The sequence below is a fragment of the Camelina sativa genome, chromosome 9 (genome assembly GCF_030686135.1).
Source record: "Camelina sativa cultivar CO46 ecotype springtype chromosome 9, ASM3068613v1".
Taxonomy (NCBI): Eukaryota; Viridiplantae; Streptophyta; class Magnoliopsida; order Brassicales; family Brassicaceae; genus Camelina; species Camelina sativa.
Window position 1 is genome coordinate 41,713,213 of NC_141888.1, and position 27,963 is coordinate 41,741,175.

At 30.1% G+C, this 27,963-nt stretch overlaps 3 protein-coding genes and 3 long non-coding RNA genes across 9 annotated transcripts; 2 read left to right on the plus strand and 4 right to left on the minus strand.

Annotated features, from left to right (window-relative positions):
- Positions 1-3,387: 3,387 nt before the first annotated feature.
- LOC104714491 (transcription factor bHLH112) lies at positions 3,388-6,108 on the minus strand. Of its 3 annotated transcripts, none has more exons than XM_010431878.3 (8): positions 5,460-6,108; positions 4,937-5,345; positions 4,739-4,846; positions 4,587-4,652; positions 4,385-4,450; positions 4,233-4,292; positions 3,987-4,138; positions 3,388-3,627 (listed from the first exon to the last, which is right to left on the minus strand). In XM_010431878.3, the coding sequence occupies exons 1-8, from the start codon at positions 5,774-5,776 to the stop codon at positions 3,624-3,626; spliced, it is 1,182 nt and encodes a 393-aa protein (XP_010430180.1). In that variant the 5' UTR covers positions 5,777-6,108; the 3' UTR covers positions 3,388-3,623. The 3 variants fall into 3 exon arrangements, with proteins under 3 accessions (XP_010430180.1, XP_087321124.1, XP_087321123.1); XM_087464998.1 differs by lacking the exon at positions 3,388-3,627 and adding an exon at positions 3,718-3,906; XM_087464997.1 differs by lacking the exon at positions 3,388-3,627 and having other exon boundaries at positions 3,903-4,138.
- Positions 6,109-15,384: 9,276 nt separating this feature from the next.
- Positions 15,385-16,351, plus strand: LOC104714492 (uncharacterized). The gene is made up of 2 exons (XM_010431880.3): positions 15,385-15,949; positions 16,067-16,351. Exons 1-2 carry the CDS (start codon positions 15,535-15,537, stop codon positions 16,120-16,122), a joined length of 471 nt encoding a protein of 156 aa, XP_010430182.1. The 5' UTR covers positions 15,385-15,534; the 3' UTR covers positions 16,123-16,351.
- Positions 16,352-18,640: 2,289 nt separating this feature from the next.
- On the plus strand, positions 18,641-21,113 carry LOC104714493 (uncharacterized). Its single transcript, XM_010431882.3, has 5 exons — positions 18,641-19,059; positions 19,137-20,070; positions 20,340-20,435; positions 20,539-20,675; positions 20,806-21,113. The coding sequence occupies exons 1-5, from the start codon at positions 18,827-18,829 to the stop codon at positions 20,951-20,953; spliced, it is 1,548 nt and encodes a 515-aa protein (XP_010430184.1). The 5' UTR covers positions 18,641-18,826; the 3' UTR covers positions 20,954-21,113.
- A 608-nt stretch (positions 21,114-21,721) lies between these two features.
- On the minus strand, positions 21,722-22,916 carry LOC147939367 (uncharacterized). 2 transcript variants are annotated; one of them, XR_015566060.1, is made up of 2 exons: positions 22,770-22,916; positions 21,722-21,944 (listed from the first exon to the last, which is right to left on the minus strand). It is a non-coding gene; the product is annotated as an uncharacterized LOC147939367 (long non-coding RNA). The 2 variants fall into 2 exon arrangements; XR_015566061.1 differs by having other exon boundaries at positions 22,730-22,916.
- Positions 22,917-23,738: 822 nt separating this feature from the next.
- Positions 23,739-24,329, minus strand: LOC104714494 (uncharacterized). Its single transcript, XR_015566058.1, has 2 exons — positions 24,177-24,329; positions 23,739-24,034 (listed from the first exon to the last, which is right to left on the minus strand). It is a non-coding gene; the product is annotated as an uncharacterized LOC104714494 (long non-coding RNA).
- Positions 24,330-26,332: 2,003 nt separating this feature from the next.
- LOC147939368 (uncharacterized) lies at positions 26,333-27,456 on the minus strand. Its single transcript, XR_015566059.1, has 2 exons — positions 27,314-27,456; positions 26,333-26,622 (listed from the first exon to the last, which is right to left on the minus strand). It is a non-coding gene; the product is annotated as an uncharacterized LOC147939368 (long non-coding RNA).
- Between the last annotated feature and the right edge of the window lie 507 nt (positions 27,457-27,963).

Sequence of the window (27,963 nt, forward strand, 5' to 3'; positions counted from 1 at the left end):
CGGCTTATTTTATTTTTATACTAAAATAAGAATTGTAAATTTCTAATTTCCTAATTTATAATTAAAAAAAAAAATCTTCTTTTGGTGTTCCAAAAAGAAAAAGAAAAAATCTTCTTTGAAAAATATATTTTCTATTTTTTTCTAAAATTTGATGAGGTTTTGTCCTTTTACTGTAATGTTTGTGGTGTAATTTCAAATTCGTTTTTAATATAATTATTGTACTAATTGAAAAAAATATTTTGAGAATATAATTTTCTTTATAAATGTCCTAAATGAATGGAAAAAAATAATTACCTTTAGTTTATTATCGTGTCATTTAACACATTATTAGTCCCACATTTCACACATTTTTAAAAATTCTCAAAATATTTGAGTTCTTTTATTTTTGTAATTAAAATATATTAAATTACTAATGAAATAAAACGACATAACTTAGCGGAGAGAGTTTGATAAAATAAAAAAACTTAGCGGAGAGCTAGGACTCTCTTTCTCAAGCAGAGACTTGTTCCTTCTTCCCCAAATCGACACTTTAGCCACTTTTTTCTTCCTTCTTCTTCTCCCAGATTCTGGCTCTTCTTCCTTTTGTCCTCATTTCTTCCTCATGAATAGAACTGGCATCCTCAACCTATCAGAATCTTTCTTTCTTTTGAGTCATTCAGGATAAATGAAAGGGTAGTCTATGACAGGCTTATCATCACACAGCGTTTGACTCTCAATTCCATACGCATATCCTAAGGCAACCCCGATTGGAACAGCAACCGCATTCCCAACCTGAATGTGCCTGTTACAACATTATAATAATGTTCATTGTTAGAATGAACAACTTATGGAGGCAAAAAAAAAAAAAAATCTTGAGGACTTACTTTTGTTTAACAGGGCCATGTAGCCTATAGCAACCAGGAAATCCTTGTAGTCTTGCAATTTCGCGGACCGAGAGAACTCGGTTTGGTTCGAGTGAAGTACACGCTGTAGATAACCGGTTTTTAATTAATACACCGAGGTAGAGAGAAACCAAGAATAGATTAAAAATGTGCATATAGAAGAAGACAAAACATAATCTGGTTGTGACTTGTGAGGTTGTGCTCTTGTCACGACCGTGTTAACAATCTCATCCCACCACAAACGACCAAATGGCCTGTGTTTCATATAATATACGATCAGATTTAGTGAGTGAGTAAAGCATCCCATAATTAATGCTTTGTACGTTCTTCTTGGTTATGTATGTTGCATGTCCTCACATATTCATCTTTATTCCAATAGGTAAGGTTGATGATCGTAAGGTTACTTCTCTACAAACTACATGAGTATATTTTCATTCCAATGATATTTTCAACCAAATAAATATCTTTCTATTGATTTTCTAATAATATACAAAGGATATGAATATAAAATGGATATATTTTGATTCATGAAAGTAGACGAATAAATAAATAAACCCTTTGGAGGAAAATAAGCCGTGTGTCTTTGTGATTCTCCTCGAAAGCTTAACAATATATTAGAATCAAAGATTTTTATTTATCATCTTTTTACAGATAAAAGGAATAAGGCTTTTAAGCTTCAATCAAACAAAAGCTTATAGCTGAAGATAATAAGAACTTGTTATCACATAAAGCAATAAAGGATGAAACTTGTTCGTCCTTTATTGTACATCTAAAAGACTCATATTATGCCCATAATGTTTTCTTTTGCCTTTTATATTCATTTTACATTATGTATGATCCTCATTTCTTTTGGCGTATGGCATATATTGTCAAACTCTATTACAATATTGATTCTAAACGATCTACGGTTAAATGTCATTTTTTTTTGTTTTCAGATAGGACTAGGATATAATTAGATTTGAAACATATTCGAGTTGATGCTATCTTTCACATCTAATTAATATCCAAAATTCCGAACTAGTTCTGTAGTTTATGCTCAATGATTTTTAATTGTTTGGTACAATAATGAGCCACCAACTAGCTATCTATTTGTAGTCGAGTACTATTGTCTCTTTATTGGTTAAGAAGAGGGATCGAATGTCACTAGATTCACAAACTTAGCGACTTAACCTACATATATAAATCTAATTAAGTTACGTTTTAGTTTTTATTGAAATTCCAAAACCACAGATTATCCCAAGACTATGTGAGTTTATTCCTATATATAACCACAGAAATCTACAGATGAACGCAGACCGTTTTTTTAAGCTCGAGACAAAGGATCTAGTCGAGCACGAATTGTTTGCATGCAATTACAGTAAAAACATACTACTGTGCCCACAGCATGACAACATCTTTTGTAGTATGTTTTCACCGTATTTACTTCTTAGAATCTAGAATACTGGCTGGCTCTCCAAGCTATGTTCTTTGGTTTGGACTTGGGAGAAAAATAACATTTTTCAATAGGGCACAATCCGAGAAAACAAAGAAAAAAAACCATAGTGAAAACATACTACAAAAGATTTACACATGCAAAATTTTATCTAAGTTTAAAAAATCGGCTTATTATGCATGGGGCTTCTTGAGTATTTTATCAAGACTGAGATCTTAGTAAGAATGAAATTCTGCATATATTTTAAGTGACATAATTGACAGATGGGATTATACACACATACATGTTTTTATATTAAGATATGAATAATCTTTGTCTTCTGTGTAAACATGAATGATGTTGAATGTCAAATTGGTATATATTTATCAGTATCTGTACTAAACCATATATGTATATTCAAATCATAAAGTAGGGAGCGGTGGACCGCTTCTCTCTACTGGCTTCCACTACCAAATTTTCATGATATATATTTCTAATCGAAGGAACAAAAAGTTCAATCCATGGGAATACAATTTATACATGGATTTGCCCAAAAAAAAACATGGATATGAACGAACATAAATACTTTTGAACCAGGCTTTGAAGATTAAAAATCGATCTGATTTGTATCCCACAAAATCTGGTTTATTATAATTTGTTTGAAATTTTTAATGGTTTTAGAGTATTTTTAAAATGTAAATTTAATAGGAAATAATATATTTTGATTTTCTGTATAATAATATATTTAATATCTGATGAAAAAATGATATAAATATATATATACGTATGCATAATTTATAAATAATTATGAAATAAATACAAAAACAAAATGTTGAAAAGAACTTAAATCTTTTTTTTTTTAACTTATTTTTTCGTAGTACTTCGGTAACATACTAACATGTATTTTTTTACTCTCAGGGCATATATATTGCTACAAAAAAAATTATATATAACGATAAACTAGTTTATGGATTTTTTAAATAGATTTTCCCCTATAAACTCTTGTTATTTTTCGCCATAGAAACTAGTTTATGGAACGTTATACAATAGATACATTTTGTTTTTAAAGAACTTCATACGAGAAACCACAATTAATGACGGCACCAACGGCAAAAGTAGGTATATATAAATTCAAGAACAATGACAGGAACAAAAGGTTCTTCAACATAAAAAACAACCCATATCTGCTAAATTCAGCAATGAAACCCCCATAAAATATTTTTAAAAAGAAGACGAAAATACATTAAAATTATTGCCATGCTTTAGAGTCTCCAAGCTGAATTTAGCATATGTTCCCATCCGTCTTGACAACCACAACGCTATCTCTTTAATCACCTATATATATAATAAAAAAAAGAAATTAGCTTAATTATTACGTATATAACATGATTAGTATATATGTTTCTTTTTAGTTATTTTAATAAACCCTATTAGTTTATAATAGATTATCCCATATTTTCTAAGCCCTAAATCATTCTTGCTTTTGTAGTTGGTCCCCTCCAACACCATTGTTGCCTCTGCCCACCTTTGAAGAGTCACTTCTCCTTCTCCCATCTCTACTTTTTCTCCAAGTAATGATTCAATCTTTGATCATGACTTGTAAATTTTGATTTTCTTTTATTTTTATGCTAAAAATATTTAAAAATATCTTGATGCTAATTAAGAACCGTATGGTATACGTTTATCTTCTCTACCTGAAATTGTTGCCCCCAAACGTTGGTGTCCAAAAATCTGCTGTTGTTTCGTTAGCCACCGGAAACGTACTTGATATCGGGACGAGACATAGACCGTGTGCTCTTAGCTCGTGATTCTCATTATTATCTTGATTCTTCGATTTACCAGATATCTACACGAATCCATATCAATTAGTAATTACTTATATTTCCATGACTATAGAGTCCAAGATAAACAAAAATATAGCACTAGATCGAGTAATAAACCTGTTGTTGTTGTTGTTGTTGGGTCGAGGCACCTTGTTTCATGTATGGAGTGCTTAGAACCTGTATTTTAAAACATTACTATGCTTGAGATTTGCTAATTTATAGGGTTTCTTGAATACAATGATTTAGTAGAGAAATCACAAGAAACGTACAGTGACTTGGTCGTGAAGAAACTTGATGTACTCTATAGCTTCTTGGAGAACAGATGCAGTATCTGTCTGAAGTTTAACACAAAGATATTAAAAAATAAGAACATTAAGAACCTAGCTCAATACATAAATCAAACCAAGGAAAAAATATATATTTTTGGTTGTATATATTTGGTTTTTAATAAAATAAACACAAATCATTTACCTTTCCGAAAGGTGACACTAGTTGTTGTAATGAAGTAATCTGGTCCCTTAGATTCTCTTTTCTCACCTGTTACATTTACAATCCATTTTATCCACCAAGAAATTGAATTAAAGTAAAAGGTTAGAAACAAAACTTGAAATATGATCATGTACCTTAAAAGTTGGCAACGGTGAAGGCGTGGTGACTCTTGGTTTCTTCGCCGCAGATTCATTATCCTTTGCTTTCTTCAAAGACTCACTCTGAGCTCTTGTCTTCAGATTCTTCTCAACCAAAATAATAATAATAATAATTTAGCTACAAAACTTATATATATCAGCAAAATTATTTCAGACATGTATGAGATTATTTACCTTGGTTTTGTCATCGATACGAGTAGAGATTATCTGCGGAGTAGTTACAAAATTGGTCGGCGTCGTGTTGTTTACGTTAGTTGTTGATGAAGAACTCCAAAAGGGTCGAGAGTTTGGGTTGTTAGAGAAGTTGTTAATTAGTCCATAAGCAGTTTGATGATGAGGATTTGTCTTATTAGCCCAAGAGAGTTGAGGATCGTTGATTAAACCACTTGAGGTGGAAATAAAGTTGTATGGACTTGGTTCGGGTTCGTAAAAGGTTCGTAACAAGCTTGAGGACGAAGAAGTTGATGGAGATGAAGAACAAGCTGGATTAAGTATATAAGGTGAAGTAGTTGTGGATAAGAATCCTTGGCCATGATCTTGATCTTGTGAGCTCCTTATGAAGTTTGAGTTTAAGTCTTCTTGTCTGAAAAACACAAAACAAGAACAAAACATATCTCATGAATATTATAGATCTTGTTTACCAAGAAAGTGAAAAAAAAAAAAAAAAAAAAAAATAGGGTTTCTTATAGGAATTTACAAAATGGTTTGGTTCCAATCTGTAGAAGAGTTTGAGGAAAACCCTAGACCCATCATCTGCAACGTCGAGTCAATCGTCACGGTGCTTCCTCCACTATCGGAATCCGCCTCTCGCTGCCCAAAAACGATATTGTTGTCGGTACAAGTCATCCTAGATTTGATATTCTCTTGGGAGCCAAAATCATCGGAAGTGATAGCAGCTCCGAAACAAGGTGACAAGAAATGATCCGAAGGAGACATAACGCTCCTTGGCGAGTTCCACCACGCGCCGCCACCGCCACCACAAATCGCCGCTGTAGCTTGAAACTCCTCCGCCATATAAAGAGAACTGATCAAAAAGTTTTGATATATGTTTTCTTCTAGATCGTTTCTATAGGAAGGTCAAAGCTTATATGTATGAGTGTGTGGTATGTGATATGAAGAGCGTTAAGGTGAAATTTTGGTATATGTTTATGAGGGTGTGTATGTTTATATAGGCAAGTACGGACAAGTGTGTGGAAATTACCGGAATTAGTTGACATTTGAAGACAAAAAATATATCAGCTAACATTCCCGAGTGAATTTTTATTTATTTATATAAACTAATCTTGATTTTTTATTTATTCCTTAGGCTAAATATTTTATTTGAAAGAAAACATGTTGTAATAATAGTGTTCCTAATCCCTAAATTTTCTTCTATTATTCTAAGAACAACTGTAAGTGAGATTTGTTTCTTTGCTGCTTAGCTTTTTCAAGAAACGATAATTATCTTCTTATTTTAATTAATGAAATATTTAATTTGAGATTAGATAGGTGTTTGGTATTATGCAAGATGCCAAAAGAGGGATAATATTTATATTTAGACATTTTATCTAACGGTAACCTATATGATTGGTTGACACAAAAAAATTCTGAAAATCGATCGTTTATTAAGTGGTCAGAAATAGAAAACTTTTTACGACTGATTATAGTCTACGCATGCGTATATATATAACATACATTATAAAAAACTGTAGTTAAATATAAAGACTAAGATTTTGAACAATGATATTTCTTTTTTTTTTCTTTTTTTTTACAATGATATTTCTTATAAATTATTTCATGCTTCCATACGCGATTTTTAAAATCAGACCAGTTTAGTAATTGCTTCAAAAGATAAAATACGGCTAATTATTTAGTTTAGGCAAAGTATATAACATAATATTTTAGTTATATGTATAGTGAAACAGAGGGAGTGTAATTTTAAACACCTACGAATATAATCACAAATAAAATATCCAGGAAATAATACGATTTTTAATTTGCACTATTCAATGATTTTTTCTTACATTGCACACATATTGATCGATCACTACGACACTTACTATATTTATTTCATTGTCGATCAGATTCTTTTGGTTAGAAATAGTAGTATAAAATAAGATTTGTTCTTGTGGCTTGAGACTAAAGGGATAAATGGTATATGATGACGATCGTCGATCGATGCTGAGTTTCGATCTGTGTGTCACGTCACCGTTTCTGGACCTATTGTGTTTGTGACTTTTTTCTCACAATCTCTTTATACCAAACGGTCCTTATTCTTTTCAACTAGCTTTTTCTAAATTCCGTAAATATTTTATTCTTCAAATAAATTTGATAAGTCAATCAATTATTGCACTTTACTAATTACAAGTCATTGTTTTGTTTTTTTCTCCTTTTTCTTAGTTTTTTAATTTCCATTTTATGCGACAGCCACACAAATTTAAAATTGGACTTGTTAAACTTACCTTATAATAGTGTAACCCTATCTGATCTTTATGGGCATTTTACCCGCTCGAATCACAGTGAACCGGGCTGTGTCACCGTCCAGAAAGTAATCACGTTTTATATATATGGAAAGACATAGCCATATAAACACAATTTCGTAGAAAATTTGAGTCCCACCCGATCTTCCAGACAAGTAAAGTATAGTAATTCCCAATCATTTATCTTCAAATACATTTTAGTACTCTTATTACATAACCACCTAAATTCAATCAAACTCGTATATGTCATTGACAAAATAGGTTTAACGGGTAATCATGTACGCTGTACCCTACGTCATCGTTTTAAAAACGAAGAGATTTTTCGAAAAAAAAAGTTTTGGTTACTAATCACTTCTTTTAATTATTTTAGTGTCGCTAACGTTTTTCTTTATCCTTCATAAAGCTTATATTATTTTGTGTTACCAATTAGAACTAATATATATTTTTGTTATGAATGTTTTTAGCATAGAGGACTATGAAATGTAAGTTCTAGTGGTGGTGATTTTGTGGTGTGGTACGGTCGATGTATCACTATCTAAATTTTAATATGATATAATGCATATTATTAACACACACAAAATATTTTAAGTATGGTATTTCAACAATATTAGATGTGAAAAAAGGAAAAAAAATCTAATCTATATATACATTTTACAATCGTTTTAAGTTATTATATTCGTTGTTATTTTATTTTATAATAAAAAATAAAACTGATGAAAAAAAAAATGAAAGTAATCAATTTATGGTCCAATGGATGAAAAAATTATCTTACGTTTAGTCAGAATGGATATCTTTGATAGACAAAAATAGATTTGACACTTTAAAAACTCTAATGATTAGTCATATAAAAAGAAAAATCAAACGAAACTGGTAATACATTATTGGATAATATAGCTATTGTGGAAAAAATAAGACTAACGTACTAGTAAATGGTAATACATTTTTATTGGATAATTATTGGCTATTGTGGAAAAATTAAAACTTAAAGGACCCAAATAATCTAATCATTTCTAAAAGAATTAATTCAAAATTGCTTAATGGGTCTCTCTGTGCGACACAATGCATTGACTTAAAGAGTTTTGAAGCGCTGAAATACAGAGACAGTTAGGTCAGATCCATGCGACTGGTAAGTTTTCGTCGTGCAATTAAAATTAATTTTATATAACCTAAGAAAGTGTCAAAAGCAATTTGATCAACTTGCTTAAGCCCATCAGTCCAACAAAAAAAAAAAATCTCTCGTTAACTGATAGGTTAATAGTTAATCCAAAAAGTAGCTAGACGCGACGTGACTAACTTTTTTTTTTTTTTTTGTCAAAGCAACGTGACTAACTTAATTTTAAATTTTCTATGAACACACTTGTCTAGTTTAGGTTGATATTGGATAAAATAAAATTTATTGAATGAAACGTTAAAAAGAATGTGTCACAGCCATCGTATGACAACATAAACTAGATCCGAAGAATCTTTGTCAGCCCATCGGTTATTTTCTCTAACGGTCTGGTCTATAGATCCCATCGATATGTAGACCGACACTCCTCTAAACTCTTTGTCGGTCGACGTTTGGATTTTCTTTTCATCATCGAACATATGCAAAATAGCTTCCATTTTTATGAAACTTTCTTCTTCCTTTTCTTTTTTTTTTCATTATGTCAAAAGATATCATTATCATCTTTTTTTCGCTGTCAAATGCAAACACATTTTTAGATATTTAAGGCGGACATAGTTTGCTTATCAATATCACATTTTTTTATAATAATCATCACCAATTTTTTTGTTTTCGAATATTTGTTTTTCTTGCAAAAACATCAAAAATTTGTATGCAATCAAATAAAAATCATGCTCAGATTTAAGCAAAATGTTTATTAAGCATATACATGATGTCCATATTTCTTTTAGTCCACCTCAAGAGTTTCGATATTGGAAAGAGAAATAACAATGTACATGTTCGGATCCCCATTCTACATGGATTATAGGCCAAAAGCCTAAACCTCTTGGTGGTAATCAGATTAATACAAAAAAAAAACTAAAAGAAAAAGAATCAGGGTTGAATCAAAACTACTAGTTTTAAAATGTACCGCACTTTAATATCTTTCATAATAATGCGATAATGCGTGTGTACACTTTCCGGATGTAGGAGTAAAACTTGATCACGAACAATGAGATTCATGCACTCGTTTTAAGAAGTTCCTAGTTGACGATGAATTGCTCCAAAATACTTATGTGATATTGCTATATACGTATATACAAATGATATAGATACGTATATATGTATAGAAGCAATTTGAGAAACATGAATGAAATTTTAAAGTAGGTGAAGGACAACGACAAGTAGTCAAAAAAAAGGACCCACGCGGCAAATATGAGTGGAGACTTTGTTTGGCGCAGATAGTCGGATAAGTGTCAGCGACTCATTCTTTTCTTCAAAACCCCAAATCATCATCATCATACGTTTGCAAAAGAATTGTTTTTCTTGTTTTTGTATATGTTTTGGAAAAGCAAATGTTTCTTTGTTTCTTTGTTTCTTAGTACATGATAACATTCTTTTTACACGTAAGTAATGTAACGCTGTTTTTGGGACTCACGAGAGCTATAAGTATAATTTTTATTTCCATGTACAAATTCACATAACAATCTCCTTTGTGAACATGTATACTAATCTAAAAAGAGTCCCTAGACCCTAGCTACTATAATATGAATCAAAATGATCTAAATGTTCCACATAACAAAATGTATACAAGATATATAATAATCTCTTCGCAAACATGCAAAAACTTCACTGTAGAACAAAATAAACGTAACTAATTTTAGGAATACCGCATATTAATTTTGATTTGTAACACTCAAAATACGAAATAACCATTAAAAATATTCAAATATTCGAGTTAATTAGGTAGAGTGAGTAGATTTTATAAGCCAAAACCCCAATGGAATACTCAGAAAAACAATATATTTGATACTGTATCGAAATGGCAGAATGTATATATAATGTGCAAAAACTTATATAATTACGTAAGAATTCATTGATTGTGCGGATAAAAACTTCCAACAATTGTCGATATCATAGTTCATTTGTTAATCTCATACATAAAATAAATAATATTTATCTATGAGTCTTTTTACAACACAGATAATATTTGTTTTATTTTTCGAGATAAAATGAAAGCCACTGAGAATAACGCATAATTCTCTCATGACATGTCATGTTCTGCATCCGATATCTGTTGTATTGATATTTTCATTTATTTATCAAACAAAATTTTATTTTTGTATTGTAATATTATATATCTCCTATGCATGATGTCATGATGACGTTAGGATGAAATGCAGAAGACTACAAAAACGAAAGTTTATTTTTTGCACGATCGGAAAAACCATCATGGCTGTGACAGACACGTGGGGTAGTGAGCTCCAATGCTCCATGAGTAAAGAAAAGAAATAATTTAAGTCTTCTAGACAAATAAATATTTAGCAATGACGGTCAAAAGAATAGCACTTTGATTAGTCCTATATACTCCTTATTTTATACTTTGATTAGGATTAATTACGGACAGTTCATTTATTTTCTTAATTAATTACAGTGTCTGTATGACAAAACATGAATACCATGTTTCTAACGTTTCCTTGGGTAATTATTTATCAAAGTTATTACGTGCCATTCATTCTCACAATAGATGTCGCAGATGCAATATCACGCACCATTTGTATAGTGTTTAATGACATGACAATGACATAGTTATAAGGTGTGTACATGTGTAATTTGCATTTTTCTTTATGGCCATAAACCTCAAATTCAAATATTTTAGTAAAAAGGATTGTATAGGATTTGCAACTTCTTAAATTTCATATTATTAAAAAAACGAAAAACTGAACAAATCGAACTACTGTAACGCGTTAACACATTTCTATATATTTGATCACCCAGAAAGTCTCCAAACATGATAGTAGTTTATATTTTCGGGATCGAAATGTATTACACTAAGAATCCCTTACACTAAAAACTCATGAGTATAAGTATTCAAAAGTTTATAACTTTATATGTGTAAAAAACATAAATATGTAATGTTAATTAACAAAAAAAAACCAGAAAAACAAAATATGTAAATTAATCATTTTTTCTATATCAATATGTGAATATGTGAATTTGAAGCGCGCTACTTTTGAAAAAAACTCATATTACACCAACAGAACTATATACTCGTACTCTTGGAGAAAATCTGAAATTTTAGAAGATGGAGAAAATATGGAATTATACATATATAATAAGATATTTCAGTGCAAGGGTTTCTTCCCACAACATCTTTTAGCAACCATTATTTGTATAGTATATATTATATAACAGTATCGTTAATGATTCAAGAACTTATAAACTTGTAATCATGTTTTATTTGGCTAAAAGGTGTGAAACTGGTAACAAGTTTTTTAAAAAGTACTTGTAACCATTTGGCACGCTATAATGCACAAAGCGCAATCAAAACATCTCTTTGGTTATGTGGCTGCCGATTAGTGGTTGACTAGTATTGGTCTTCTACTCTTCTTATAAGTTTCACCTTTTTTTAGGTAAGTTGACTCCTAATTTATCTTTTTTTTTCTATTTTCTTAATTATAAGGTTTAGGTAAAGTTGACTCCTAATTTATCTCTTTTTATTTATTTTCTTAATTACAATTGAAGGTCAACGCAGAACTCAAGATCAGTACGACTCTTCTAGATATCGTGCCAAGAACACGACAAGAGCCGCCCCACGCTTCGACTCTAGTTTTGTCCTATTCAGTTGTTTTCGAGATTATTTAATAAACAGAAATAAAACTCAAAGTTTATAGTAAATTACAATGAGAAAAAGAATCTTTGAAAGATCAACATGATTAATTTCAAATGTAAGATTATGCCCATATATAACCTTTGTAGTAGTTGTCAGAGCCGTCGCTGACATTAATAGGGCCACAAGCCCAAATCGAAAAAGTACAGTATTTAACACTTTGTTATGTTGGGGGATTCGAACCTGTTACCTATTGTTCCTATAGCCAATACTTTATTGGTAGAATTGCAAGAGAATTTTGAAAAATAGGGTCGAAAAAATTATAAATAAAACCAGGTCGCAAGCACATGCTTCATCAGCTTGTGGCTTGGGCCGGCTCTAGTAGTAGTAGTAGCTAGTTGAGATAAAGCTAGAGAAAAGTCTCTCTTGCTATTTTTGGATAAAACATTTGCAACTAAAAAACAATAACATTTCAACTTCGTTTAATTATAAATATTGTTGTTTTATAATAGAGCATGTTATTGAAATTAAATTACATACATTAAATGAAAATGTTAACAAAATAGTTAAATTTACGTTAGTTAAAAAAACACAATATCAAATAATTCTTTACATAATAACTTTTTCCTGAAAATTGTGTTTTTTTTAACTAAAGTCAAATATCAAATATACCTTTTTCCTGAAAATTGTATTTGTTTTTACTCCTTTTAACATTTTTATCTCCTTTACATAATCACTTGAAGTCTAGAACTAAAAACAAATACATTCTTTAATGAGATGTGAAGGACATAAAAAGATAAAAATGTGAAAAGTACGTTTCACCCAGAATTCGGTACTGTACACTTAAGATTCTAAATTACTTTTAGTTTTGTTATAGATTTTTCTCCGTAATTTTCGTTTTAAATAGACAAAGCAATCATCATTATTTTCGCAGACTTCTAAGAAGGGTTCGAGAGAAGAAATTAATAAAAAACATCAATTAATTTTTTAGAGTCCTTGAGATGTGATGTGATCGACTCGTCTCTATTGGTCCCAAACTCAATTCCGGTATAAGTTGCCAAAACATAATAAAATTTGACTCGGTCTATTTTTGATTTTGTTTTTACAAATAATATATAGTATGATTTAACATATTAATTATGATGTTTAAGTTTGTATATTACGTTGAAGACATACGTTACATTGTGTGAAATGACATCAGGAATGACCTGGATTCGCGAACCAGTGAAGGGCTACCATCTCTGGAGTCTCTCGGTGCTTCTATAAGAACCTGATTTGGACAATATATGCATGTGGACGTTTACGTTAAAAGTGTGCTTTGTTTGAGACTAACTGTTCGGATCTATGTAATTTGATAACTGAGAACCCTTAAAAGACTTTTTCATTATAAGGACGTGAATGGTTACAGCGGTTGGAGCAGATAAATCTGTCTGCGGATTAGATCGCTCTTTATTATCTATTTATCAGACGTAGTTCGTTATAGTGCGATATAAAGAAAACAGAAATAAAATTGCAGTGGACCAACTGCATACCACTTTTATATACAAATATAGTTGGTTCGCAGCGATCTATTGTCCGCCTTAAAAATAAAACGGTCCAAATTAACCATAAATAGATTTCACCGCATGTACTGCAATTACCATTCAGACCCTTAAGTTTTTTCTGGTTCTGCTATAATTAAAAATTTTAACTAGTTATTTGCAAGTGATTGACCGCTGAATTAGTTGGATTTATTCAACGGAAAAAGGTTTGTATATCACGCTAACAAATATATTTCCTCTCACAATTATATTGCTTATATCATTTTTGTTTGCCGGTTTTCATGTCTCTATTGGTTATCTATTTGTGGACTATTAACGGCTGGTTTATACTTTTATAAGTTTGAAATAATATTACTTGTCCATACAAATAACTGTACAATATATAAACTAGCTTGAAAGTTGAAACTATTATTAATTAATCACATTTAACTATGAAACTGTCAAATATATATATATATATATATATATTTGGTCTAATTAGATTTTATAAATAAGATTAATATTACTCTCCCATCAATGGGAAATATATTCATATCTTGAAATTATGAGGGCCATAAGGGACTTACGGAATTCATGTACTTGGATGAAACAAAACAATTCTTTCAAGTTTCTCCATATATTCAAACATTTATAATATTGTTCGTGAGATACTGAGATGTTTTAATATTCTCAATAGAAGCATCTCATTATAGCTATTACTTTGTATACTTCTTTCTATTTCCAATTTTTAGCTATTATGTCAGTGAGCAATTCACTGACTTCTTTCTATTACTATCTGCAACTGACGCTAACAATTATCATACCATTTTCATCTTAATTGTGTTCAATTTATTTTTATTACACTTCAAATTCAGGTTTAGTTCAGATTCTATGGTAAGAAAACTCAGGTTTACAAAAAAAAAAAAAAAAAAAAAAAAAAAAAAAAAAAAAAAAAAAAAAACCTCATACCTCGAGTGGACTGGTCTATAAAGTATGTATAAACAATTTTCACTTCTTTTTAAAACTTTCGGCCCATTATAAAACAAGAAGCCCAAAAATATTTGACTTCGTCGTTTAATTGAGCTCTTAAGTATTATTTACTCGGTAATCAGTATAGGTGATTTGCGACGTCGTTTTATTGGAGCCTTTGACGTTTTATACCTCCTGATTTAATTCTGTTTTGTTTACTCGTTTATTAGTGTTGGCGTTACGGAAAATAAGAATTCCGCTAGTGAAATTCACATATACATACGTCTATATGTAGTGTCAGATCATTTCATCTGCCTAGCTACTTATATACTAAAAGTTCAAATTTTAAATTGATATTAAATATTTTTAATGTAATTTTTGTAGTTAATTCATATTGCAATTTGATAGAAACCGTTTCATTTTCGGTTCCGTTTGGATTTCTTTTTTGGTCCCACAGCCCACGTTTCTTGTACCATTATTCAGACAAGACAAAGAATAATGTCTTATTGAAGACTGACTTAACGAAACCTTTCTAAAAGAAAAGAACCAATTTTGGTTTTCTTTTAGAAATTTTAATTGCAAAATAACTACTGATATAAAACAACGTAGGGAAAAAAAAAAAGAGGAAAAAAAAAGACTAATGTGTGTGATACACTTAACCATGATTGGTACTTAAAAATCTATTAATTTATGTTTTAAGAAAATGATAGTGTTCCATTATAGTGTTTCCCGGAAACAAACCGTGATTTGCGGAGGTTACAACGTCAATTAGTTCAACATGGCTTTACTTAAGGCAAAAGACTATAATTTCAAATAGTGAGACTATACAGATAATAATATTATTCAAAATTAAGTGGATTGGTTTAAAATCATAACATGGTACCAAAATATATATATATTTAAATATACGAAATAATCACAAATTTTCACAAATCACAACTCATTGCTAACCAGCTCATAAGCTAAAAAAGACAACTCACATCTCCACTCTTTTGACAAAAACAGAACACCAAACATTAAACCCTTCATAACACACAAATCTCACCATCCAACCAAAAAAAAAAAAAAAGATGTCTGTGCTTCTTATTCTTCTTCTTCTTGTCCGATTCATTACTCCATCTTCACAGTCTTCGATCCGAAACCTCCTCGAAGCTCGTGGTTTACCAGGTGGTTTGTTTCCAGACAACGTGGAGAGTTATAGTCTAGATGAGAAGACAGGGGAGCTCGAAGTTCAGCTACAGAATCCTTGTTTCGCTCGGTTCGAAAACAGGGTTTTCTTTGATAGTGTGATTAAAGCAAACCTAAGCTATGGTGGGCTTGTTGGACTTAAAGGTTTAAAACAAGAAGAGCTTTTTCTTTGGTTACCAGTAAAAGGCATTGCAGTGAATGATCCTTCTTCTGGACTTGTTCTGTTCGATATCGGTGTTGCTCATAAACAAATCTCTCGTTCTCTTTTTGAAGATCCTCCTGTTTGTTATCCTCCTGGTGAGTTAAATTGGTTTTCTCAAAACGTTGTCATGTTTTATGCTAAGTGCTTTATTTATTTATTGGTAACGAAGCTCATACTAAATAAACTCCATTAAATCATATTTTTGTTTGTAGGATCTATAATGGAGAAGTTAGAGAAAAGCAAGATGGATATTCAGCTAAAGAGATGAATGAGTTTTTTTTTTTTTGGGGTGTGTAAGATTCAAAACTCAAACTTGTCTCTTTGAAACTTGAACAAAAAAATGTGTTTTTTTTTAAAATTTCTTTTACCTTTTCCTTTGGGGTTGTTTGTGGAAATGTGGAAAGTGTTGGGAAATATGTGTAAAATCTGGAAAGAAAGGAGGAAAATTTTGGAACTTTGTATAAACTATGGGGTCTATAAAGTAATCAATTTTGTCACTTGTCCTTTATAGTATTTTTTTTCTTTATATGGAGGGAATATAGAGTACTTTAGTTGTTTATTATACTTTTGCTTTAATTCTGGAAAATGATGTTTTGCATTTTAATCATTATCGTCTAGCATAATCATTGACATAGAATTACGCTTTGAATGGAAGCTGCATTTTATACCAAACAGGCGAACACAGCTGTTAACCTAAAAGACAACAGACTTATGACAAAATTCTAGATATTACAGTAACTGTTCAAAACTTTCATTAACTTTATATCGAGTAGATAATTTGGGTAGAATAAATTTCTAAGTCAACATGATTTCACCAGTTTTATTTGACTCTATGGTTATTTCACTAATTGATTCTAGATATTATATAACTTTAAACTTCTTAAATAATAAAATGGTAGTTGAAATTAGACAACCTAATATTTGTTTTCTTTCTAAAGCGGTTTAGCTCCATCAACAACCAAGCTGATCACTCCTATGATGATGGCCTCGACCTATGGTTTGGCACTCATGTTCCAAAAATCCTATAGCTTTTTTTTTTTTTTTTTTCTTGCTCTCTAAACTCAGTAAAACCATGTTTATAGGGAGATCATATGGGGTGTTCTTAGGCCATTTAAAAATGAAAATAATTAAATAGTGGACTTAAGATCAGGCTCATTGATCTTATTCTATAACTGTTCTTGGGTCTGATTTTGCATGACGTGTCTCTCTCGGATTAGTTGAGAATATATGGAATAAATTTGGACATTAATCCATGTATTAATTAAATAAAATGTTTGTCTTGTTTAATTAATTAAGTAATATGTTTGTTTGTTTTTCAAAAAAAATTTATTTACAATGTTTTTTTTTGTTTCATAAAAATATGGCATTGTATTTTGAATTTTGGTAAAAATTTTATAAGTTTGCAATTAAAATGTTATTTTATAAATTTTTATAATTGTAATATGTTTAAGAATATTAATAAACATTATATTATTAAATAGTATTAAACATTCTTAAATTTTTTATTAAACATTAATCTATGTATTTATTAAACATTCTTAAATTTTTATAAGAATATTATATTATTAAATATTAAGATCTTAAACATGTTCTCCCAATAACTAACTTTTTAACAAAAGTTCTTAACTACTGATCTTACATTATTCTCACAATATTTATACTCTAAGAACACCCTAAATTGATCTCCCTATAAACAAATATAGATTAAAGATCACATTTATGACAATATTTTTTTCTTTGGGTTTAAATAAATTTTACATGCGATTCAAAAAAAAAAAAAACAGAGGAGCTAGGAGAAAAAGAAAAAACGATTGATGAAAAATAAACAAAAGAAAACTAAAGATAATATAGAAAATACACATATAAAAAGTGTGTTAACATGATAACCCTTTTTTAAAAAAATGTGTTAGAGTAGAAATATCTCTTAGGGCATCCGCAATGGGGGAACACTTTAGAATGTTCTTAGAGTAAAAATATTATGAAAATAATCTAAGATCAGTAGTTAAGATCTTTTGTTAAAAAGTTAATTATTGGGAGAACATGTTTAAGATCATAAGATTTAATAATATAATATTCTTAAACATATTACATTTATAAAAACTGTAAAAATAACATTTAAATTGCAAACTTATAAAACTTGTACTAAAATTCAAAATACAATACCAAATTTTTATGAAACAAAAAAACATTAAAAATTAAAAAAAAACAAACAAACATATTACTTAATTAAAACAAACAAATATTTTATTTAATTAATACATAGTTTAAATCAAATCCTCTTTTAATTTGTGAAAAATTGTTTGCAAAAAATTGTATTCAATCACACCTTGCCACATCAGCTTAGAACTGAACCTAGATCAGTTCTACATCAAGAACTGGACAACATGTTCTTATGCCACTATTCATTATATTTATAATTTTAATGGGTTAAGAAAACACCAAGTGTTCCCCCATTGCGGATGGCCTTACATTAAATACAGTTACGTAGCATACATATGTCTCAAACTTTTAGTAAATTTTTATAGTAGATTTTTCAATTTAGATTATTATTTTATATATATCTTAAAGTTGAATTATCAAATGATATTATTACCAAAAAATCAATAATTATATATAATGTTAATTAAAGTTGGTGGTATTTTTGAAACATATGATATTTTGACAACAAAACTTGAAAATGTGGTATTTTGGAAAACAAATTTAGTTTAATATATATTTATAAACAATAATTGTTTATTATTTATTAATAATTAAAAATAAATATTTTTTAATTAATTATACTGTATAATTAAAAACAAATTAATGATCTAGGCTCGATTTTAAGTAATGGTGTCTCTGTGACACAGTGTTAACCCAAGGCCAACACCTTCTCTCTCGTTTGTTTCATCTCTGAATGATCAATTTTATAGCTGCGTGATCCTCAAATCGGATCAATTTTATTGAGTTTTGGAAGGATCTGATCGGAGATTACGATGTGCGATCGTCCGTTAGGGTTATGGGCGATTTGGGTTTTGCTCCTCGGAAGCTTGATCGGAGCTGCGAATAGCTCGATTCATGAGTACAAGAACGAAAAATTCATTGTAAAATTCAATGCCCGCTTCTTCCATGGCGGTAGCGAAGGTCTCTACGCTTCTCAATTTCAAGATCTAAATGCTTCTTCTCCTGATAATGATGATAAGCCTTTTAAAGGCAAGTCCTTTATTAGGTCAGTTTCACTTCTTTGATATAATTCAAAGTTTTGAGCTTTTCTTGGTTTTGATTGGTTTGTGACTTTGTGTATAGGTTTGATGATGTAACCTTTGTGAGGACAAAGGAATCAGCTAGCAAACAGAACGCAATGCAGTCAACAGCAGGATTGGTGGAAGCTATAATACTTGAGGTGAAAGACCGTGATAGGATTGGTGGAGCTTTTCTCAAATCCGATGCGATTTGTTGCACGCCAGATCTTGCTGATACTGGATCTTGTAGTCTAGGGGAAGTTATTATTAACAGAAGTTCTAATGATCTTGAGTGGCCAAGACAGATCAAGACCTTTTTTAAAGGGAATAAGACTGAAGTTAATATGTCCCCTGAAACTGTGTTTATCAATAAGACTGGGATGTACTATCTTTATTTCATGATATGTGATCCGGAGTTGGATGGCACTAAAATCAGAGGAAGAACAGTTTGGAAGAACCCTGATGGTTATTTACCTGGAAAGGTAGCTCCTTTGATGAAAGTTTCTGGCTTCATGTCGTTAGCTTATCTTTTGCTTGGCCTAGTTTGGTTTGTGAGGTTTGTTCAGTTTTGGAAAGATATAATTCAGTTGCATTATCATATCACTTTGGTTATTGCTCTTGGCATGTGTGAAATGGCTGTTCGATACTTTGAATATGCTAATTTCAATTCGACTGGGATGAGGCCTATGGATGTTACTCTGTGGGCTGTGACCTTTTCGTCCATCAAAAAAACGCTTTCTAGGCTTCTGCTTCTTGTTGTCTCTATGGGTTATGGGGTGGTAAAGCCTACCCTTGGTGGCATAACCTCGAGGGTACTTCTTCTTGGTGTCATATATTTTGTCGCAACAGAGGCTCTTGAGTTGGTTGAGCATTTGGGAAACATCAATGACTTTTCGGGAAAGACTATGATATTTTTGGTGATTCCTGTGGCACTACTGGATGCTTGCTTTATTCTGTGGATTTTCTCATCACTGGCAAGAACACTTGAGAAACTTCAGGTAAGATACAACACTTATATCGAATTGATTTCTTTAATCATCATTAGCAGGTACGAATATTGAATATATCTGAAGGATGCATATAAAACATAGACTTTCAAGGGTTTATAGTTTTAACCATGTTAGCTTATTCAGATTGCAATCTGTGGCTGCTCATTATGCAGCCCATTCTAGGGCAAATAAGATACAGTAGCTGCTTAAGCCATCTACGACGATCCAGTTCTTTTTACTGTTTTTTAAGCTGCTGATCTGTCTAATTTTTAATGCAGATTAAGAGAAACATGGCTAAGCTTGAGCTTTATAGGAACTTCACCAATGCACTTGCAATCGCTGTTCTGCTCTCTATTGCTTGGATTGGTTTCGAGGTAACAAACCGCTAATCTAGTGACTGTTTCTCCTGTCTCTACTTGAAACCCCCCAGTCAGAGGAGTGTAACTGAAATCTCACTCTTCTTTGTCTCTGTATCAGCTATACTTTAATGGAACTGACCCTCTAATCGAACTCTGGCGAATGGCGTGGATCATTCCAGCTTTTTGGAACCTACTCTCTTATGGTCTGTTAGTTGTCATATGCATCCTTTGGGCTCCATCCAATAATCCTACAAGGTTTTAAGACTTTCCATTAATATATACTCAAATGTCTTCGAGTTCGATGGTCCCAATGGCTCTTATTTCGTCTTCACCGAGAGACTACATTTTGCACTCAGCTTATGTCTCATTGATTTCATCCTTGCAGGTACTCATACTTAGCGGAAGCAGGGGACGAGTTTGAAGAGGAAGGTGTCTCATTGACGGGTAGTGGAGTAAAGAGTACAGAAGATGTTGAAAGGAATGAACTTCTATTTGGGCTTCCAGATGATGTTGAAGAGGGCAAACGCGAGTAAGCTCCAGGTAGCAAGCATTAGATAGTCTATACCTCGCTGAGTAGTTTTTAGTGTATGTCTTGCATTCACGGTATGTAAACTTTTATGTAAATCTATCCTTTGTACGTACCTGAGTAGGTTGTTTTCTGATCTTTTTAAGGACTTATTTACTCCGATCAAAGTTCTTGTAGTCTTATTTGTTTACGGTTATTAAAAGTTCCATTGAGGATCTTAGAGAGTTACAAATTGCCCATTTCAAGAGCGTCAAAGGATCTTTTATTACATTAGAGACTTGATATATTCGCCTAGACCAGGAATTTGTTGATCACTATCGTACCTGTACAGAAAAAAGGAACTGTTCTTACAATGTTGAGAAAAGCTTTTGAGAATGATCGTGAGAATGGACTTGGATTCAGACACTTTCCGGTCAAACATTTCCATGCTTTAAATATCTTGAGGAAAATATGTGTTTTTGCTTCATCAAAAGTTAATCCCCCTTGTACTCGTTCAGGTGTTAAAGATCGAAACTGTCACTTCCTATTCAAACATTTTATAACGTCTAGGTTCCGACTAAACGATCTAAAACAATGTGTGTGTGTGTGTTTTTTTTTTTTTGTTAAAACCAATCGCTCAACGATTTGACCAATTAATACTGATTTTATGAACACCTGAACCATTTAACCAATTTAATTCACCGATTTTTCTAAAAATCGGGCACTTAAAAGCTCGTGAGTGCCTAGACCCTGGCCGCCTAGGCCGATTTTTTTGTACCTTGTTAAATTGAGAACATACGAAAATTGCTGATGTTATTTCTCAGACAGATACAATTACATGTGGTTGGATCATTTCATCTTGGATACATTCTAATATCTATTATAACAACAACATGCTTCTTTGACGCACATGCCATCAGAATAACGAGCTTCTTTACAATACACAATGCAACCTACGCTCCATGGCGAAGAACACGCTGGTGCTTTGAAGCAATCCCCCTTCTTTGGAATTTCATGACCTAATTATTAATAAAAATCAGTACACCAATATATGAATATTCATTTTCAAAAGACAAAGTCACGTTCATAATTAAAAAATGAGTTAAGAGAGACGCCAAGTACAAAATTAAATATAAAAAATGGAAATATGATTCTTTGGTCTGATTTGTCTGCTCGTTTTGTATTAAATGTTATTTTTTTTAAATAAAGAAAAATAAGAAAGGAAAAAAAGAATGAAAGTTGTATCGAAGGTGAAAGTAGAGTAAAAGAGATTAAGAGGATGCAAACAGAAAAATAAACATAGGTTATTTAAAAAGTTTGGGTCAAAATTACTATAGTAAAACCTCTATAAACTTTATAATTCGGAACTAAGATCTTTTATTAATTTTTAGAGGTACTGATTTAGCAAATAAATTAATATTTATTATTTCATAGCGAGATTTGCCTAATTTCATATTTTTCTGGGAAAAATCTATTTAAAAAATAAGATATTTTTGTTACAATCAATATTCCATTAGAAATTACAAGGAATTTTTTATCATGTCTTAAAACACAAATGCAGTTATAATATTTAAAATGAGTTCTAGCAAGAAATAATAAAAATTTAAGAAAAAAAAAATAACGCAAAAATCATATTTCATTGTATATTCAAAAACATTATTTTATTATTTTTACCGAATTGTATCAAATACTACACTAATCCAAGTTGGGACAAGTTTTTTTTAAAACTAATTCCTAGTGAATATTACTTTAATCAAGTATTAATTTATGAAAAAACTTAATGTAAATAGTTGGTATAGCTTACCTTTTTTTTTTTTTTTTGTGAACAGACTGGTATAGCTTACCTATTGGGTCTGCATGTCCGCTCCAAGTAGGGGCTTCGGCGCTAGCAGTTTTTGTTTGACAACGAACATAAGATACGACGAAAATGATAGTGAAAACAAATGCCACTCTATATTTTATGGTGATAGCCATAATTTTTATTTTCTGGTAATGAGCTCTTAGTTACTTATGATTATATATAATAACACAAATATACGTAAATGGTATTTTTTTTATATAGATTTATAGTCAAAAGAAACTAATTTGTTTCTATATATAATGATATCTTATATAATATATGATAAGATTTTTTTTTTTAACTTTGTTTATCAATACAACATTTGGTGCTCTATTTTTGTGACACATGTACTTTACATTTTTGAAGTCTGAATTTTTAAATTTATTTACTTAGAAAAGTATTCATCTCTTTTATCTTCCTCTACCAAATCTCTAATTATTTTGGGTATGTATTATTTAGTATTATTTCATAGCAATTATATAATATGACAAGTTTTTTTTTAACTTTGCATATCGATGCGACATTTGGCGTTCTACTTTAACAACACGTGTAATTTACATTAATTAAAGTTTGATCTTTTAAATTTATTTACTTAGAAAATATTCATTTCTTTTATCATTTTCTACCAAATCTATAATTATTTTGGGTATGTATTATTTAGTATTATTTCATAGCAATTATATAATATGACAAGTTTTTTTTTAACTTTGCCTATCGATTGCGACATTAGGTGTTCTATTTTTGTGACACATGTACTTTATATTAATTGAAGTTTAATCTTTTAAATTTATTTACTTAGAAAAGTATTCATTTCTTTTATCTTCCTCTACCAAATCTTTGGACCACGTATAAAATGTGTAGAACATATTGGACAGTCTAATATTCATTGTGTTGTATTTTCAATTTCATTTTAGATTTTGTTGCAAAAAAAAAATTATTCGCTCAAAAGTGTTGAGAACATATGAAAAATGTATTAAAAAAAAAAACAGGTGGAAATTTTATTTATTTTGCTTTAGTCCTTTTGTATAAATATTGAGAACATAATAAAAGTGTTGATGTTATGTTTCAAGTGATACAATTACATTTGGTTGGATTGTTTCACCTCAGACGCATTATCAATATGTTGATAACAACAACATTTTGGTCCCTCACACTTGCCAATAGCATAATGAGATGTTTTACAATACACAATGCAACCAATGGTATATTGGCCTGGGGCAAAACACGCTGGTGTTATAAAGCAACCTCCATACTTGACAGGATCATTACCTATTTATTAATAAAAATCAGTACATTAATATGGATGTTCATTTTCAAAAGGACAAAATCATATTAATAATTGAAAAATGGGGTATAAGACCATACAAAATGAAGTATACAAAAATAAACGTTTTATATAGATAGAATTTACCTGGTGAAGATTCCGTTCCGTACATGCCTGGGGCTGGGGCACTAGCAATTGTTGTATGACAATCAACATAAGATATAATACAAATGATACTGAAAACAAATGCGGTTAGCGTTTTCGTAGTAATAGCCATTTTTTCTAGTCAATGAGTTCTTTTTACTTAGATTAACTTTATATAATAGTCCAAATATATACGCAAATGGTAACTTTCCTGGTCAAAGTTGTAAATAACTTATGATACCCATGATCTTTCAATTTATTTTCTAACAAAATTATAGTCAACGAAAATAATTGATTCTTTCAATTTATTTCTTTATAGAATTGTAGTCAAAACAAAACACATAGAATGTTTTTTTTTCAATCAAACTATGTATGTACAATATATCTAATCTATTTAAGCTGTTGACAATTTTTTTTTTTGTTTTTTGTCAACCATACATTCATTAAAATAAAACTTGGGAGGAACAGAGTTTTTAATTATTTTGTTTTATATATTTTGTGTTTTTAAAACTTCATCACAAATATAAACTATTTATGGTTGAAGCTCCTTTGACCTAATGGTTGACCAATGATTAATTAATGTTTTCAGATTAAGATGTCTCAAGTTCAAGTATCAATAATATGATTTATTAGTAGTTTTGCAGATTAATAGAGAATCAAGTTTACAAGAGATTTCTAGTAATGCGCAATTACCAGTTCACCGTGATTCTACGTACAAAAGCAAGTGTCATCAGTCGTAGATCATTTAGGAAAGAAGATGTTTGTCATGAGTTTAATAGAATGGGAAGAAATTATCCATGGTAAAATCGTCTTTATAACAGTTCTCATAATTTGTAATCCTTTATTTTATAATTCACAAGTTACCTGACCAATCATATTATGCCACATAGCTTTTGTTTTATATTTTTTTTTTAAATATATATATATATATATATATATAATGAAAAATGCATTCGGTAAAACAGTTTGATTTTTCAAAATTAATAGCAACCTCCTCGAAATAAGGCAGTTCTGATTTTTCAAAATTTGTTCACACGATTTGTGAACCCACGTTCACAATAAAACCATTTCACAAACTATATATATCTTCTATTTTAACTAACCATTATTAACTCAGTTTTTTTTTTTGCCACAACCATTATTAACTCAGTTTATCTCTATTTGTTTTCAACCTCTCGCTCTCTATTCGTCTCTGGTTTTCATCGATTCTACAAACACGAGGTTTGGTTTATTTGGAAATATCACATTTGTCTATTTGGTGTCACGAGGTTTCTTTCACTCCAGTTCATGGTATTATTTCATTATTTTTAAAAATTTCTATGTTCCATAGATAAATTCTGTTTTTGGAATGAGTTCATACTAAATATGGTTGAATTGGTGTGCAAATCAACTAGCGAGCATATCAAAGTAATTAAGTTTGACGATAAGGACAACACAACGTCACAACGGCTCGGTTCAAAAAACTTGATCTCTTCCTAGATTAAACGACTGGTATTCATTATTTCTTCCTCTCTATATTGATTCTCTTTTTTTTTTTTTTTTTGACTATTTTAAAGCAACAAATTTTAATAGTTAGCTTTTTGCATTTTTGGGTTTTTTGTTTTTTGTTTTTTTGAGGTTTTGTGTTAAAGCTAGGTTTCATAAGACTTGGGATGGCTTTTCTATGTTCATATACAACAATGAACTGGATTTTGCCCATACGTAGTACGGGTTGGAATACTAGTAAATAATAAATTCAGATATGTCAAAAACAAATCTAAATTTACATGTATTTTATTACTAGTACAAGCTATATAAATTACATATATTTACTTTAAACTAATTATACAAGTATAAAACACCATTATGTATTTTCTAATATGTAAACGCGGGTGTATACTGTGACAAAAATATGCTGAGTGTGTATGTGTTATATAAATATTAGTAAACAATAGTTTTTGTTACATAAGTAAAATATTAATTCATTATTGTGTTAATTCAGCCGCCCAAATTATTTTTAGATAAACGATTTAATTGGTAATACTAATACATAACAAAATAGTTAAAAATGATACAAAGTAGCGGTAAGAGATAATAATAGAAAAAGTTATAAGTATATGAGTATATTCTGAAACACAGTAGATTTACCAAATAGACCGCATAGAGCATGTGTACACGTATTAGACCATCTAATATTTTCAGTATGTTGAATTTCGATTTTTTTATATTGATTTTGTTGAAATGCAAAACAAAAAAACAAAATCTCTCAGGTAGATACATTTAGTTGGATTATTTCATTTTGGACGCATTATTAATTTTATTAATTATAACAACAACATAATTCATTGATGATGCATAAGCCATTAGAATAACGGGCTTCTTGACAAAACACAGTGCAACCTAGGGGTACTCCATGAGGTAAGGCATGCTTGTGTTTCGAAGCAATACCCATTCTTTGGAGTTCCGTGACCTATTTATTAATAAAATATGGGTTATAAGAATACACCAATTCATACAAAATTAATATATAAAAATGGTATTGTGATTCTTCGGTCTGATTTATTTGCTCATTTATTAAATTTTATAATTGTAAATAAAGATAAATAAGAAAGCAACCAAAGAGTGAAAGTTGTGTCTGTAAGTGAAACTAGAGGGAACGAGGATGTAAACAGCAAAATTAACATAGGTCATTCAAAAAGGTTTTGGGTCAAAATTACTATAGTAAAACCTCTATAGATCTATAATATTTTATTACTTCATCATTTATTAGTTTATAGATAGACTTGCCTAATTTTGTATTCTTTTAAAAATAAGTTTTCCATTACAATCAATATCTATAAATAATTAAAAGTAAGAGCGCAATATAACACAAAAAATATTGATGCACTAAAAATACTAGAAATGACTTTTATTAAAAAGTAATGCAAATTTAAGAAAACACAAACAACAGTTGAGTCATATTTCTAAACAATTTCTTACACATAATATATATATATAAGTTTATACAACTACTAATTTCTAGTACTGATGAAATCATATATTTACACCTATCTTTTTGTAGAAATACTTATTTTATCATTTTTATCGAATTATATAAATTATTACATTGACCCAACTTAGAACTCAAATAAAGTTATCAATTTATAGTGATATTAGTTTACCTATTGGGTATGCAGGACCGCCACTACCAGTGAAGCTACTAGTTATTCTATGACACTGAACAAAAGATATGATGAAAATAAATACAACTAGAGTTTTTATGGTGATAGTCATTTATTTTGTATTTTTATTTTCTTTTCTTAACGAGGTCTTCGTTACTTATATGTTGATTATATATAATAACACAAATACTGTAAATGGTATTTTACTGGTCAAAGTTGGCAAAAAATATATCTTTCAATTTATTTATTTTTAAAGATCTAGTCAAAAGACATTAATGTATTTCTTTCCAGAAATATATTCAAAAAATGCATTTTAATTTGTTTCTCTACTTAATTATGTTGAACATTGGTAATATGATATTTATTATTTGTACATAGTTATATATTTGTTTTTATATTTATTTACAATTTTGTATTATAATTAGGAAATTTTGAGAAATGGCATATAACTTAATTTCAAAAATATCATTGCCCTAAAATCGTTTCAAAAATGCCATTAACTATGTAGTCTTTGATTTCAATTTGGGGAAACTTGAACGAAGGTCAGCCTATGGAAGGAGACGCTCTCATAACAAAAATGCTTGGGAATCGAATGAACGGTTGAAAACTACTAAAGAGAAGGAAAAAGGACGATCATGAAAGACGCTAGG